The following is a 16092-nucleotide window of genomic DNA, read 5'->3' as shown; positions in this document are numbered from 1 at the left end:
AAGTTTAGTGTTTTAACGATTAATAATGTTTTCAATGCACACATCCAGATTGATAAAAAAGATTGATAAAAAAGTCTTTCATCATAGAGAATAATGACACGTCTATTTACTGTTGTAATGTGTACAAGGTAAACTCATTAAAAAACACTAGTTCTCTTGGTTCTATTCCTAATCTTTAACACTAATATCCTAGGATTTTCACCACATTTCATCTACTTTCTGGACTACAATTTGTTTAGATTAACTTGGGTTTTCCGGAATCATTTTTACAACTATGTCACACCACAAATCCTCGAGCAGGTTCCCAGAGCAACAATCATATCCACTACGCCCAAACTTCACCAACAAAACGATGGTCACAGCCCCTGAAACAAAACAGCACACCATCAGTAAAATGTAGCAGCAGAAGAATAACATGCAATACTATGTCATATATATATATATACCTCGTCCATGTGTTCAAGCCGCACCCTCAAGGGAAGCTAATGAAGCAAACACATTCTTCATCCGCTAACCCGCAATAATCTAGCTTGTTTTCATTGGCTGCTATGATTGTCCGTTGTCTGCTTCAGAATCACTCCCTGAGGAACTCCCCGAATCCGAATCTGCAATAGGGATCAAACTTGATAAGAAATTTTGTTCCTGGCAGGAAAAATGGTTTTATCTTCAAAACCAAGGCCTGCTAGAAACAGATTCAATACCACTAGATGACGAGGAACCACTGCTTGAACTGCTCGAGCTACCAGAACTACTACTCGCGTGGCCTGCAGCGACATCTTTGTCTTTCTCAATCTCTACTGGGGGAAACTCACTCATTGGCATCTCGTCGCCAATGTCTACATCCTCATCCCCTGCTGCTTCCACTTTCTTTGGCTTTTTCACCACCTCAACTGGTGCTGGTTCAACTTTATCGCAAGCGGGCAATTCCTGTCAATTGAATCATAACAAAGCAGCAACATTAGCATATGGCAATCACTTATACTTCACTCTAAATCTAACTTAGCAAACCCAATATAATCAGACAAGTGAATAAACAAGGAGAGATTTTACCCCATTGTCTTTGTTTGATGCTACATTGGGATTCAGATTGTCTAACAGTGCCTGCCGCTTAATCTTGCTCATCATCTTCTTCCAATTTGTCACCAATCGATCAAGCTCCCAAAGGGTCTCATTGTCAACAGCCTCAATATCCAGCTCAATCTCATCCCCATCTTGCTTCAAATGCCCATTCCTCTTCTTTATAATCTGCACCACCTGCTCCATTTTCTCTGATGGTAAACTCTGCAACCCAAGCCCCAGCTTGTGCTTCTCCTCAAGATTCATGTCCCTCTTATTCGGATCCTTGGCCTTCGGTTTCGGTTGCTTCACATGCTTCACTGGAGGAGCTCGCATTGGTGAAGGTGTGCGCACTGGAGACTGCACTAACGGAGGGTTTGAAGAACTTGCAGGCGGCTGCTGCTGCTGCATAGGTGGCGGCTGCGGAACAGGCTCTTGCTGCAATTTCACAGGAGGAGGGATCACCGCCTTCACCGGCTTCTCCTTCTTCTTTACCCTCTCCCTCTCCCTCTCCGGCTCAATGTGGTTCCATGAACTCGCCTGCAATTCCTCGTCAAAATCGCGCTCCTGCCTCAAACAATCCTCGAATTTCTCCTGCAAGGGGCGATACAGCTCCTCGAACCTCACCAGAAGCTGCTCCGCCATGGTGTACACATCGTGGCCCTTAGGGTTATAAGTCAGTGCATTGTTGAACGTCAATCTCACATCCGATGCAAATTCCTCAGGCGTAGCGTACACGTTCTTCGAGAGATTCGCTTTCACCGTACCCAGATCCATGGGTTTCTTGATGATCTCGTAGTAATCATGAAGACCCATTCCAACAGCATCAACGGGAACATTGAAGATCCACCCATGCTTGTGCTTCATAAGCTTCTGCAAAACCTGCACGCAGCTCTTCATCAAGCTCGCAACCTCCAAATGCGATCGTTTGAAATCCTTCACCGGCAAGGGACGCTTGTTGCCGGAAACCTTCTTGCTCCCCGCCGATTTCTTCGGCAGCTGAAACTCCCCGGACTCGATTCTGCTCTTGAGCCTCCGAACCTGTTCGAGCTCCGATCGGAGGCGAATTTTGAGGTCGTGGAGCTCCTTCTTCGTGTACGACGCCAAGTTGAACGTCACGTATTGGGAGTGATTGTGATTGTGATTGAGATTGAAGATGTTGTCGTTCGTCGACGCCGGTCGCCGGTTGATGGAGGAAGCATCATCGGACGCCGATTGAGTCGTCCTCTTCCCGTTCCCAATTTTAGGGTTAGGGTTAGAGAATGGTAGTTTTCCCATGAATCCCGCTCCACCGCCTCTATGCTGTGGCCAATTGGGTTCGTTCCGGTTGGCTATGACGGCGGAAGCCATGGAGGAGCAGAAATCACGGCCGTACGGTGAGATTTCGATTCCGGCGTAGCTCCGGCATGAATTCCCAAATGCAGCTCATACAAAGCATAACTCAGCTCTACACTTCACACCACGCGCTTACACACCCTCACGCGCCGTATAAAACACGCACGCGCCGCCGTGGTAACAGAGATTTGGGATCTGAAGAGAAAATTGTGAGGGTTTGGAATTTCTTTCCCTTACCCTGTTCTGAGCGATGAACAAAAGAGAACTTGGGTCGCTTCTTAAAGGCGATGAGATCTGCCCGTGGTTGCTTCGGGAAGCTTTCTCCACCGTTGATTGATGATCCAACGGTTCGCGTTGATTTCTCGGCAGTCCAGAAAACTGACCGCGTGATCTGGCACGGACGGTGGAGATTCTGGTGTACTAACACGTGGAGGTTTTTCAGCCGGAGGATGGAGGAGGTGGTGTTTTGATTTGGAGTTTAGTTTGAAGTTAATTTCGTGTGAATGTGTCGTGCATTTAGGGGTTTTTTTAACAGGGGTGTGGGCCTACATTGATGACGTGGATGGGGTCAAAGTGGCGGTTTATGGAGGAGGTGAGAATGTACGCGCAGCGCGTGGCTTTAAGGGAAACGCGTGTCCCAGTGAAGGGTAGTATGGTGAATAAATAGTGAGGTTTGGAAGAGGACCGGTTCTTCTACTCCCTGAGACCATCCACAATGGTTAAACAAAAAATGTTTTGTTTAACCCTTTTCTACCCCACTTTTTCTCTTCCCAACACTCCACATCATCTTCTCTCTCCAATTCAACAAACTTTCAACAATTACCCACTCCAATGGTTTTGTTTAACTCTCAACACCCTACCCCACCACTCACCACTCACCCTACCCCACCACTTTTTTATTTCACATTTTTATTTAATTTTATATTTTTGTTTTTATAATTACATAAAATTACAATTATCGATTTAAATTAAATTAAAACAATAAACACTTAACGATTTTATTTTTTTTAAATATAGACTTTTTTTTTAAAATATAGACTATAATTTTTTTTTTCTTAACTTAAAACGCAAGACAACAAACTAAGCATACAAGAATTTATTTTATTTTCTTAAAATAAAATGCAAGACAACAAACTAAGCACACAATATCTTAAAATGCAAGACAAGGAAAAACTAAGCACACAACACACAAATAACGTAAATAGTACGATACAAATCATCTTCAATCCTGAGACATTCCAAACTTTGCCCAGATGTGCTTCACTAGATCTGCTTGCAGTTCATGATGAACATTTGAATCACGCAACTCGGATCTAGCACGCACATGATTTGCAAAAGCGGGTAAAACCTCGGTCGAGTATGGTTGCTGTGTACTAGATCCACCTTCCCCAGATTGCTCAAAATCGGTCCAACGTTGAGCATATGTATCTCGTTCATCCTCGACAATCATATTATGTAATATGATGCATGACCTCATAATGATACTCAAGTCATCTATGTCCCACAAGCGAGCTGGTTCACGGATGATTTGAAAACGAGCTTGAAGAACTCCAAATGCACGTTCGATGTCCTTCCGACATCCCTCCTGAACTTTTGCAAATAACTTATCGGGTTCACTTTGAGGAAGTCTAATCGTTTTGATGAAAGTTGGATAAGAAGGATAGATACCATCGGCTAGATAGTATGCCATATTATAGGGACGTTGATTCACAACGAAATTCACAGCTGGAGTCTTTCCCTGTTCCACGTCATCAAACACTGGTGACCGATCTAGAACGTTTATGTCGTTCAACGTTCCAGGACATCCAAAAAAGGCATGCCAGATCCATAGGTCATAAGTTGCAACTGCTTCAAGAATAACTGTTGTGGTTCCCTTATCCCCTCTAGTAAATTGACCTTCCCATGCTTTAGGACAATTTTTCCACTCCCAGTGCATGCAGTCAATACTCCCGATCATGCCTGGGAACCCCCGCATGTCATTAGCATGTAATATCCTTTGCAGGTCTTCTTGGGTTGGTGCTCTCAGGTACTGTTGCTCATACAATCGTATGATTCCTTTACAGAATCTACGTAAACACTCCAATGCTGTAGTACCTCCAATTTTGATGTACTCATCGACCGCATCTGCTGCCACACCATATGCTAACATTCGCATTGCTGTGGTACATTTTGCTAAGGGTGATATACCTTGTTTATTGGCTGCATCAACGCGTTGGGTGAAGTAGTTATCACTACTTGAAAGGTCATCAACGATTCGAAGGAAAAGATGCTTTTGCATCCGGTACCGACGACGAAACATTGCATCGTCATATGTAGGCTCATTGGCAAAGTAGTCGCCAATTAGCATCTGGTTTGCCGCTGTATGATCTCTACCGAGATATTTTCTACTACGAGGTGCAGCATCTTCTCGAATTTTTCTTCGACGCTCTCTAAATCGGTTGAGTACATAAGCTTCTTCAATTTGACTATTTTGAATGTATGCTGCAAGATCAAAAGGACACTCAGATGGATCCATTTTTTGTGAAATTTGAAGTAGATTGGAAGAGATTTGGGATATTGATACATCAATGGAGCTATGAGTCCATATAAGTAGGTACATTGAATGGTGGTTGAGTGCCGGATTTGAAATAAGTTATCAACCAGAGTTAATTATCGGAAAAGGACAAGATTCGAATTGAGTGGCACATATTCAAACACAGTTACCCGAGAATCATAAAAGCCAAACACTACTGACCTAACACCACGGGCAAATTATTAAAGCAAACACTACAGACTTGACACCACTGGTGGATTTGAAATAAGTTATCAACCAGAGTTAATTATCGGAAAAGGACAAGATTCGAATTGAGTGGCACATATTCAAACACAGTTACCCGAGAATCATAAAAGCCAAACACTACTGACCTAACACCACGGGCAAATTATTAAAGCAAACACTACAGACTTGACACCACTGGTGGATTTGAAATAAGTTATCAACCAGAGTTAATTATCGGAAAAGGACAAGATTCGAATTGAGTGGCACATATTCAAACACAGTTACCCATACATTAAAGCAAACATTACATAGCTGTCACCACTTGAAAATTATTAAAGCAAACATTAAAGCAAACATTAAAGCAAACACTACAGACTTCACACCACTGACAAGTTTGACCGATTACAGACAAAGACTCGCTTGAAATTAATTTCCAAATAGCTCTTTGGACAACTGCTCTAACAACTCTTTCTTACGGTCACTGAGATGCTCTTCCGAAGTTAGCTTTAGATACATACTAACTTTCTTAGCATTAGTCTTCTCTTTCATCGCATTAGTCTTCTCTTTCATCAATTCGTTAGTCTCTGCTTGCACCAATGCTATCTTTTCCAATTTTTCAAGCTCTTTCTCCTTGAAATGGATATAAGAATCCCACTCTTTGTCCACCACCTCGTCAGCATCTTCTCTAATTTTCTTTTTACTCTTTTTTTTAGCTGCCTCCCTACCCATTGGACGAGGAATTGATCCTATAGAGTTTGAGCCACTTGCATCACTGTCGTGTGATCTCTTAGATCCACTACTTCTCGAGCCACTATTTCCTCCTACCTGACTACAAAAACGTGGTTGATCACGGAGAACGCGCCATTCTTCCATCAAAGTAAATTGACCAATCTTCCCACTTGCGTATAATTCCTGCGCTCTTGCGATAACATCATCCTCCGACCAACCGCTTCGATGCTCACGCTTAGCGCTATCATAAGCGCCAATCCATTTACCCAGTCTTGTGTTCATATAATTCCAACGGTTTCGGCAGGCAACCCAATCGCGCGGAGGATCGAATGAGCAATGCTCATTACAATACTCAGCGATATCTCTCCAAAATGTTTCTCCTTTCTGGTTTCTTCCGACAACACTGTTTGTTCCGCAATTAATCCACCCACTAATTAGCACTAGATTTTGTGGAGTGTTCCATGCGGGTAAATGGGCTTTTTTGCTCTTAGGAGTGATTTCATTGACTTCATTATCAGCTGACCCGCCACCAAGATTGACTTGTGTTGAAAATTCCGGAAATTCCGCTACATCAACACTCGGAACATTTTCAGGAACCACTGGCATATAACCACTAGACTGAGGTGTTTGAGATGAATATCTCACAGATCCATAAGATGGATGAGAGTTTGGAACAATTGATGACTGGTTAAAATTTTGTATGTTTTGAGGAGGTTGGTACGAATATTGATTCGGATCTGGATAATAGTTTGGATTTCGAGGACGTTGGTTGGAGAATTGATGGGGGACTTGATAATAGTTTGGATTTTGAGGACGTTGGTTGAACAATTGATGTGGGACTTGATAATTGGTGGGATTTTGAGGATGTTGGTAAGAAATTTGATTTGGATCTTCATAGTTGTTGTGGTTTTGGTTGTAAAATGGGTTGTTTGAAGAATTCTGGGTGTTGAAATGGGGATTGTTGGGATCCATTTCAATACAAATGCTAATAGATAGATAAATAAGATGGTGAGAGAGATAATAAGAGAGTGAAAAAACTTGGTTTTTTTTTCTGTGTCCAAATCAAACGAACCAAGTCTCTATTTATAGAGAAAAAAAAATCATGAATTTTGGTATAATTTTTTTTTTCAGAAAATATTTTTTTTTATGAAATAATTGAGTTCAAAAGATAAGGAAAAACGAAATCCGGACGGACCAACCAGAAGCAGCCACGTGGCAGGGCATGACAATTTTTCTCTCTCTCCCCTGCAGACAAGGCGCGTCACGCGCCTTGTCTGGGCGTGCAGGCCACGCGCCTGCGGTGGCCACTGGCCTTGCGCCACGTGGCACACCGCAGGCTCCTTTTTTTTGTTGAAAATCTTCAACATTTTCTCCCTCTCTCTCCTCTTTCAACCAACTTCAACAAACCATTAAACCTATTAAACACAATTCAACACAATTCAACAACACTTTCAACCATCCATTGTGGATGGTCTGAGCTTTCACCTAATTATAAGACCATCCACAGTGGTTAAACAAAAAATGTTTTGTTTAACCCTTTTCTACCCCACTTTTTCTCTTCCCAACACTCCACATCATCTTCTCTCTCCAATTCAACAAACTTTCAACAATTACCCACTCCAATGGTTTTGTTTAACTCTCAACACCCTACCCCACCACTCACCACTCACCCTACCCCACCACTTTTTTATTTCACATTTTTATTTAATTTTATATTTTTGTTTTTATAATTACATAAAATTACAATTATCGATTTAAATTAAATTAAAACAATAAACACTTGGTCGGCAGGCAACCCAATCGCGCGGAGGATCGAATGAGCAATGCTCATTACAATACTCAGCAATATCTCTCCAAAATGTTTCTCCTTTCTGGTTTCTTCCGACAACACTGTTTGTTCCGCAATTAATCCACCCACTAATTAGCACTAGATTTTGTGCAGTGTTCCATGCGGGTAAATGGGTTTTTTTGCTCTTAGGAGTGATTTCATTGACTTCATTATCAGCTGACCCGCCACCAAGATTGACTTGTGTTGAAAATTCCGGAAATTCCGCTACATCAACACTCGGAACATTTTCAGGAACCACTGGCATATAACCACTAGACTGAGGTGTTTGAGATGAATATCTCACAGATCCATAAGATGGATGAGAGTTTGGAACAATTGATGACTGATTAAAATTTTGTATGTTTTGAGGAGGTTGGTACGAATATTGATTCGGATCTGGATAATAGTTTGGATTTCGAGGACGTTGGTTGGAGAATTGATGGGGGACTTGATAATAGTTTGGATTTTGAGGACGTTGGTTGAACAATTGATGTGGGACTTGATAATTGGTGGGATTTTGAGGATGTTGGTAAGAAATTTGATTTGGATCTTCATAGTTGTTGTGGTTTTGGTTGTAAAATGGGTTGTTTGAAGAATTCTGGGTGTTGAAATGGGGATTGTTGGGATCCATTTCAATACAAATGCTAATAGATAGATAAATAAGATGGTGAGAGAGATAATAAGAGAGTGAAAAAACTTGGTTTTTTTTTCTGTGTCCAAATCAAACGAACCAAGTCTCTATTTATAGAGAAAAAAAAATCATGAATTTTGGTATAATTTTTTTTTTCAGAAAATATTTTTTTTTATGAAATAATTGAGTTCAAAAGATAAGGAAAAACGAAATCCGGACGGACCAACCAGAAGCAGCCACGTGGCAGGGCCTGAAAATTTTTCTCTCTCTCCCCTGGCGCGTCACGCGCCTTGTCTGGGCGTGCAGGCCACGCGCCTGCGGTGGCCACTGGCCTTGCGCCACGTGGCACACCGCAGGCTGTTTCAACATGTTTAATTTTTTCAACAAAATCACCTTCTCTCTCCCCTTTCAACCAATTTCAACAAACCACTAAACCTATTAAACACAATCAAACACATTTCAACAAAGGATTCAACCATCCATTGTGGATGGTCTAATATCACCCACATTTGTACTTTTTCCCATTAAGAGAAGCACACTTTTTAAATATAATTTATAGTTTGAATAAATCAATTACAAAAATAAGATAAGGATTAGAATAAAATTTTGATATAAGTATCGGAATACAAAATATTAAGATTAGGGTTATAATGGAGTAAAGGCGTGTGCACCATGAGTATAAATTTTGTTAACATATTCATTTAATCGAATTCTTTCACATATAAAATATGTTTTTATCTTACAATTAGAGGTTGTGCAGATGTATTGGTTGAGAACAATAAAGTAATTGAATTGACACTATTTTGAATTTTAATTTAGTGTCAAAAAATCAGTGTTTGTCCTAACGCTGACACTATTTCTTCCTAGATAGTGGAATTAAATCTGCTAGGCCGACGATGTACGCTCACTAGCCGCTAGCGTTGTTTGTTATCGGTGATAAAATCACATAGCTAACAATAATTGGAGTAGATTTGGCTTATTTAATTGACATATGAGTCGACACTATATTTGATGAATCATAGGGCGCTTAGATCTTTCTAACCTTTCAAGAACCTAGGGGCGTTTGTTACAAGTTATCAAAAATCATACCCGGGTAAGTGGATTCCCAGGAATATTATGATGAGAATGTTATTCCCGGGCATTTTTTAAAAATGTGTTTGGTTGATAAATTCAATTCCCAGGTATGTTTTTAAAATTTATTTAATTAAAATATTTAAAAATATAAAATTTGAAATAAAAATTATAGTTAGTGGGAAATAACTTCCATTCCCATGGGAATACAAGATAGTCATCCTTGAAGCCAGGAATCCTGAGTTGCTGAAATGAACTAAAAATTTTTCCCCGGGAATGTCTCATGCCTGGGTATCTTTTTTCCTAATCTTATACCAAACAAAGGAATCTGCATTCCCACACCCATCATTCCCGGGAATGTTTTACATACCCATGTAACAAACGCCCCCTAAGCTCTCTCACTTTCACATCACTCCATCTGCCTGACCTGTGTCGTCGCTGCTACACTCCTATATAATCGCCTATGCACTATAGTCCCATGTCTATGTAACTGCTAATGTCCTATGCTCAGCCTCGGTATCACTTTTTTTACGTCGCCCACTACCGTTGGTTGTTGTTCCTAGTAAATCATATTCCTTTCATCTCTATTTTTATGATACACTCAATCAGACGAGATATGATTCTTTCCTACAATGGAACAACGATGAGATGCAAAGAATTCATGTGAGGGAGGTACTACCAAGCATGTTGATAGCCACTAACTTAAACATGATCAATTAACTAACAAAGACTCTTAGTGTGTGCTTGTTTTGTGGTTTCCCACTTTCCAAAGCACATCAAGAATTTCATCCATTGAAAAAAACCTCATCAAAAGTTAATATTGTGAGAATTAACATCAATCTAACAGGCACTAATGTTAATGAAGACCGATACTAAAACATTAGCTTCATGCAAACATATAAGGAATATGATATATCCTTTGGGTTTTGTGAAGAGCTTCATCATAGAACATAAAATTTGTAATGTGATCATAGTCATATATTTAGCAAGAATAATTATAAGAGTGAATCAGTCATAATTGTAAACTTTGACATGAATATGATACAACTAATTAAATATAAAAATGGAATCACTAAAACATATTCAAGTCCAGCAGACCAATCCCATTGGAATGGTGGTTGAATCCAAAATGTGAACGGTTGTTCCTTGAAGGGAGGAGTACCACCACAGCAATGACGATGAAAGTTTCCATCCTTTACATTATAGGTCTTAAAAGAAGAAATTGACTCAAGCTGAAAAATAAAGGTTGAAATAAATTGAATCCCTATGACGGAAATTTGAGAAATATGAAGCCGACACAGAAAACAATGCCAAGTTACCCAAGAACAAAACATTGTCTCCCAAACTCTTGAGCTGTACAAGCTTTCCATTTTGCTCCTTTCTAATGAATGGGAGGTACATTCTTAATAAAAGGATTTCGTAGAGTTATGCGACAAGATTTAGAATTTGATGTTGCGAACCAATCACGGTGGAAGCCATAGCACCACCTAAATTGAGGCATAGGAAGGATTGGAAGGAGTATAACCTTGCACCTGGGATGCTATAAAAATCTGTCTCTCTTTTGGATTGAAACATTAGCATAGGAGACAGTACATTGCTCTTAAATTGGCGGTATTGATGGTGAATTTTTGCAACTGAGCACCTACTCTTGCACACTACACCAAACTAAAGATAATCTATTGGTTCTTCTAAATTGTCAAGAATCAAATTAAGAGCAAGTGCATCTAAATTTGACTAATTTGGCTATATCGATGATAAGTGCTTGAAACTTTTTTCAACTTTTCACCAATCAATCTGTGCGGTCATGAGATGTATGAGTGTGTAACCGAAATTACACAATCAATTTTGTTCTATTAGAGTCTTCCCATAATTTAAATTGCAAGGAAAAAAAACAAGGAGATGACAAAGGGGAATTCTCTTTTCAATTGTGACAATACCATTAGTTGAATCACTATACATTGATTACTCATAATACATACTCATACACAGGTAATAATCCGATAGGATTCACTAAAAAGGTTTTAAATAAAAACATTATTACAATAATAGCGTTTTCTCCCAATTATTTTGGTGAAGGCATTACACTAGCCAGCGAAAATAATGGTGGGGTCACAGCAGCATTCATCCACCAGGCAACAGCAACACAAAGCTGCTAGGCTGCATATTTGGGGAAGAGAAACTAGTCAAAACACACAAACAAAACCAAACAAAAAAAGAGAGGCTTTCATCAAGAAATGAATAATCTGCTTAAATAAAAAATAAAAGAGTTAAATATGTTTTTTTTAGATCTTGTTCAATTGGTAATGTTTATTTTTTGTCTTATTAAAATTTTGGCATATTTAATTACCAGTTTTTATCATTATAGTACTCATGTATTCTTTATTTTACAAAATTCATTGATCTAATCTCCATTTTTTTATATATCATTTTGAATAATAAAAATTATTAAGTATTATAATGATAAATATTTAGAGGATCATTCAATAATGATAAATTCTATGGAAGGTCGATGCAAACAAAATAATTATGGTTAGTGTCTGATTAAATAATTGAAAAATATAATATCTGGTTTTGTGATCGAACAGGTAGAATCAAACCAGACAGGAAGACTCGAACTTATGAAAAGTACCGTATGAAGCTCTGTCTGTCTAGTTCGGGATGAAAAATAAAAGATTACTCTAAGTAATTTCGTTCTGATCTTCTTTCTCGGAAAGATGGAATTGGAATCCATTTGGTAGAGTCTGCCGCCTTAGCGACCCGAATAGATAATAGCGATCGCCAAGCTTATCCTTGACTTTTTTTAGAGCGTACCGCTATTGAAAAAAAGGTTGATGGATGAAGTGACAAATGATTACGGTTGCGGAAACCGGAGAAAGTCGGGAACCGTCGGTTACCTTTTGAATCAAAGTAGACAAAACTTTTATATGGTAACTTTTATATTTATAAGGACTAAAATAAAATAATTTTTTAAGAAGATCTAAAATTAAAATGTATAAATTTTATGGGTACTTCTCGAAAATATATTTATAGCATATTTGGATCAGCTTCTCTTTTTTCATAATTAATTATGAAAGTAAATAAATACTCATATAAACTCATAATTTACTTTAGCTTTATAGTTAATTATAAAATGATTTTTAAAATTGCACACTTTTTCTAAAAGAAAATAATAATGTTACTCCTATGAAAATAAAAAATATATGTTAGTTATTTGGTTTAATTGTAATTGTAAGAGCAAAACCCTTCATATATATTAATTATTACTTACCATCCCTCAAGGAAACCTGGTTGTCTTTTTGGTGGTGGTGGAGCGGCATAGTACTGCGGAGGTGCCGCTACCGGCGGTGGCCCCTGATAAGGACCTGTTTGGGACATACCAACAACAACAACAACTATTCAGTAATGATGGACAAATTAAATACTCATAAAAGAAGTGTTTCAATTCAGGCCAGGATTTATATTATGCAGTGGATAAAATTTGATCAATTGCTACGACTGAAAGGTGGAGAAAGGTAATTCAAAAAAGCCTACAGAAAGGGTTTAGTACATGTTTAGGAATTCTTCAATAATTGATTTTGAAGCCAAAATCAATTTTGTGAAGAAACTTCTGTCAGAATTGATTTTGAGGTAAGAGAAGCCGATTAAAACACACCATTAGTATAATTTGAGGGATGAAAATAATTATATAAGGAGTATGCACCTGGAGCTGGATATGGATAGCCGTATTTGATCTCAGTACTCATCTCTGCAGGAACAAACAACCCTTGCACAAACCAGATAGACTCATAAAATTGATTGGAAGACAGAACTTGTAGCTGGGTTGGAATGCAGGGGTTGATATATATTATATATGAGCACAAATGCTTTCAGGAAAAGGAGAGAATATGACAACTGGTGGAGAGAATTAAGAAGAAAGATCCAGAAATATGACATTTCATTTCGTTTCACACTAATTGGATGTTGCCAGCAGGTAACTTCACTGTCACTAGTTGGTAAACCTTAAGGATCACTTTTTTTCCTTATAAAAAACTACCCCTAATAGTTTTTTTTCTTTTTTTCTTTTTCAAGAATCAATACTCTTTCAATGTGAAGATTAAATGGCTTTTCACATACCCAACTAGAAGAGAATAATAAAACATTATGATCTCAAACATGGTTCCTTTAATTAGATTCTAAGAGAGATGACTTACAATACAAAGTGTGTGTTTGGATTAATATTACGTTTGAATACGAATACATTTATGAGAAAAATGATTTCATGTTGTGGTATATATCTTATTATGAACATGTTTAAAAAGCTTAATCAATTATATAGAATCGATTCTACTTGGTTAAAATTAATTTTAACCCATTAAGTGATGGTTGGTTGTACTAGAAAGTAGAAAAGTTTATTTTTCGTAGGTCAAAAATTGGATCCATTTACCGCGACAAAAAATTACTTTCACGTTAACTAATTTTAAAATTTTACACTTGAATTTCATAACATTACCGTAAAAAAAGTTAATTTTTTTTTACTATGATATCTAAATATAAATCACATAGAATCAATTTTGTCCATAATTAATTCTGCTAATGTTTATCCAAACACGTGCAATGAAATCTCACTATCATTTATGTCTAGTGCACAAGTTACTCCGCGTGAATTTTTCTAAATCAAATGTCAAAAAAAAAAAATATTAATATATATAACTTTCAAATGTAAAATTATATACGATTAATGATAGTTGATTCTAAGGCTATATATAAAATTGTAACCAAACACACTATGATGAAGTTTGGACTCCATATTTTGCAACGTGACATGATTGGATGACAATAACACTCTTGTCCAGTTTCTTCTCTTTCTTGGGAAGCTTCTTCTTCCATTACTTGCAAATTGCAATGAAAAGGTCATAAAAGCTTGCGAAGTTGCAATGCAGTGAGTCCCATGTGAATACAAAGTTGAGTCTGAAAAAGCACTCGCATCACATGATGCTACGCTTACCTATCTTAGCAAAGCATAATGGGACAGTGAAGTCTTAGTAATACTATCTTTGATACTCTGTTTCTAACATTTTCTTTAATTGTTTAAATTTTTGTATGTCTTAATAATTTAATAAATCTATATAAATTTTGACCAATTAAAAAGAGAAGATTAGAGTAAAAATATTATTTTGTTATGGAGTAAAAATGTTAAATAAATAAATAGAGTGATTCTAACATTTGTTTATGGGGTAGTCTATAACTAGTAGGAGCTTTTAAGGCCGAATATATTCGTTCCACTGCACACACGCTATACCCGCGTCTTACTTTGTTCTTTATGATGGTTTACTTTGGGATAACGTTAACTTGAGTACGTATTTACTTAAGAATCTATTAATAACTTCTACTTATTGTAATTAATTTGGATAGTCACTAGTAGTGGTAGGTGATTATTTAATCTTATTTACACAGATATATCGTCATTAACAAATCTCAAATGGCTTGCCTGTGGACTGTGGAGAATGGAATCATGGAGCAAATAAACTAAAAAACTATCCATACAACTAATCAATATAAGAAAAAGCTATTTGTGCATCAATGAGTAGTGAGTTGTGATTATGGGGTGCCTCTTTAATCAGTGCAATCATGCTACCAGCCAAGAGCTAGCATACCCTAATTGGGCAGATACTATGTATTATATAAAGGGCAAGACTTAGATTGATACATCTAGGGGTCCTTCAAATTATATTTGTTCAACTATTAATTCGGTGGGACATATATGAATTTTAACTAATTAAAAAAAAATATTAATAAAAAAATAATGAAGAGAGTATTGCTAGTACTTATTCGGCGTGTTCCCTATTTTGTTTTCTCTGGTCTGGTTCCCATCTTTCCTTAATTTTTTTGCAAATGAACGAAGACTAGTAATAAAGGGGCTAGAAGTAGCCCAAGTCCAGGGTTTTGAGATATTTATGGTTCACAGGCCATTTCGTGGATTTGCACTTTTGCAGTGTACAGCGATTGATAAGGCCCACGTGAAGGAGCTTCCAATAATAACAGGATACCTATTACTGTCGTGAGTCATGGGCAATTAAATTTTGAGCCTACGGTTTCCTTTACTTCCATGCTCATTTATTAAAGTATTTAATTTTTTTTTACAAAAAAAAAAGATGTTCTTTTGTCATTTAAATTGTTTCATATTAGATTTTTTTAAGATATATCTTAGGCTAATGACAGTAACTTAGAAATTTTTTCATTTGGTGGATAGGTGATTCAGTCGAGATACCTTTGCTGATTAGGTCGAGAGACTTTAGGCAATACATGTTTGAGTATTAGGCCGATATACCTTTGGCGATTAGGACGGGTTCTTTTGACAATTAGGTTGATATATTTTTGACAACACACATTTAACGATTAGGCTGAGACTTTTGGTGATACACATTTGGCGATTTAGCTTTAGAGTCCTTTGGCCACACTATCACGATCAAAGTTGAGAGACATTTGACAATTGAATTTAGAGATATTTGATGATACGCATTTAGCGATGACCTCACCTAAAAATAAGTTATTTAACCCAATCATACATGATAGTCTATGAAATGATTATATTTATCATTTGTGAATCTAGTGTAGAAAAATGTCCACTTGTAAAGTTTCTAGCTTTTTAATACTGAGAAATGTCACCGACATTCTCTTTAAAAAATGTACTTTCTTACACACTCA

At 37.5% G+C, this 16092-nt stretch overlaps 1 protein-coding gene and 1 long non-coding RNA gene across 2 annotated transcripts; both read right to left on the bottom strand.

Annotated features, from left to right (window-relative positions):
- Window positions 1-49: 49 nt before the first annotated feature.
- On the bottom strand, window positions 50-2653 carry LOC130722602 (transcription factor GTE7). The gene is made up of 4 exons (XM_057573380.1): window positions 1051-2653; window positions 702-927; window positions 447-605; window positions 50-365 (listed from the first exon to the last, which is right to left on the bottom strand). The coding sequence occupies exons 1-3, from the start codon at window positions 2404-2406 to the stop codon at window positions 547-549; spliced, it is 1641 nt and encodes a 546-aa protein (XP_057429363.1). The 5' UTR covers window positions 2407-2653; the 3' UTR covers window positions 50-365; window positions 447-546.
- Window positions 2654-11308: 8655 nt separating this feature from the next.
- Window positions 11309-13390, bottom strand: LOC130726985 (uncharacterized). The gene is made up of 3 exons (XR_009015072.1): window positions 13109-13390; window positions 12677-12770; window positions 11309-11565 (listed from the first exon to the last, which is right to left on the bottom strand). It is a non-coding gene; the product is annotated as an uncharacterized LOC130726985 (long non-coding RNA).
- Between the last annotated feature and the right edge of the window lie 2702 nt (window positions 13391-16092).

This window comes from Lotus japonicus, chromosome 6 (assembly GCF_012489685.1).
Source record: "Lotus japonicus ecotype B-129 chromosome 6, LjGifu_v1.2".
NCBI classification, from domain to species: Eukaryota; Viridiplantae; Streptophyta; class Magnoliopsida; order Fabales; family Fabaceae; genus Lotus; species Lotus japonicus.
This window is presented reverse-complemented; position numbering and strand designations above follow the sequence as displayed.

Bases quoted from the DNA above. Each gene is read 5' to 3' on its own strand.
- LOC130722602 (XM_057573380.1), bottom strand. From the start codon at position 2,406: ATGGCTTCCGCCGTCATAGCCAACCGGAACGAACCCAATTGGCCACAG. The intron at 928-1,050 runs GTAAAATCTCTC...TTCAATTGACAG, and splicing joins CATCAAACAAAGACAATGGG to GAATTGCCCGCTTGCGATAA. The intron at 606-701 runs GTATTGAATCTG...TCCCTATTGCAG, and splicing joins TGGTTCCTCGTCATCTAGTG to ATTCGGATTCGGGGAGTTCC.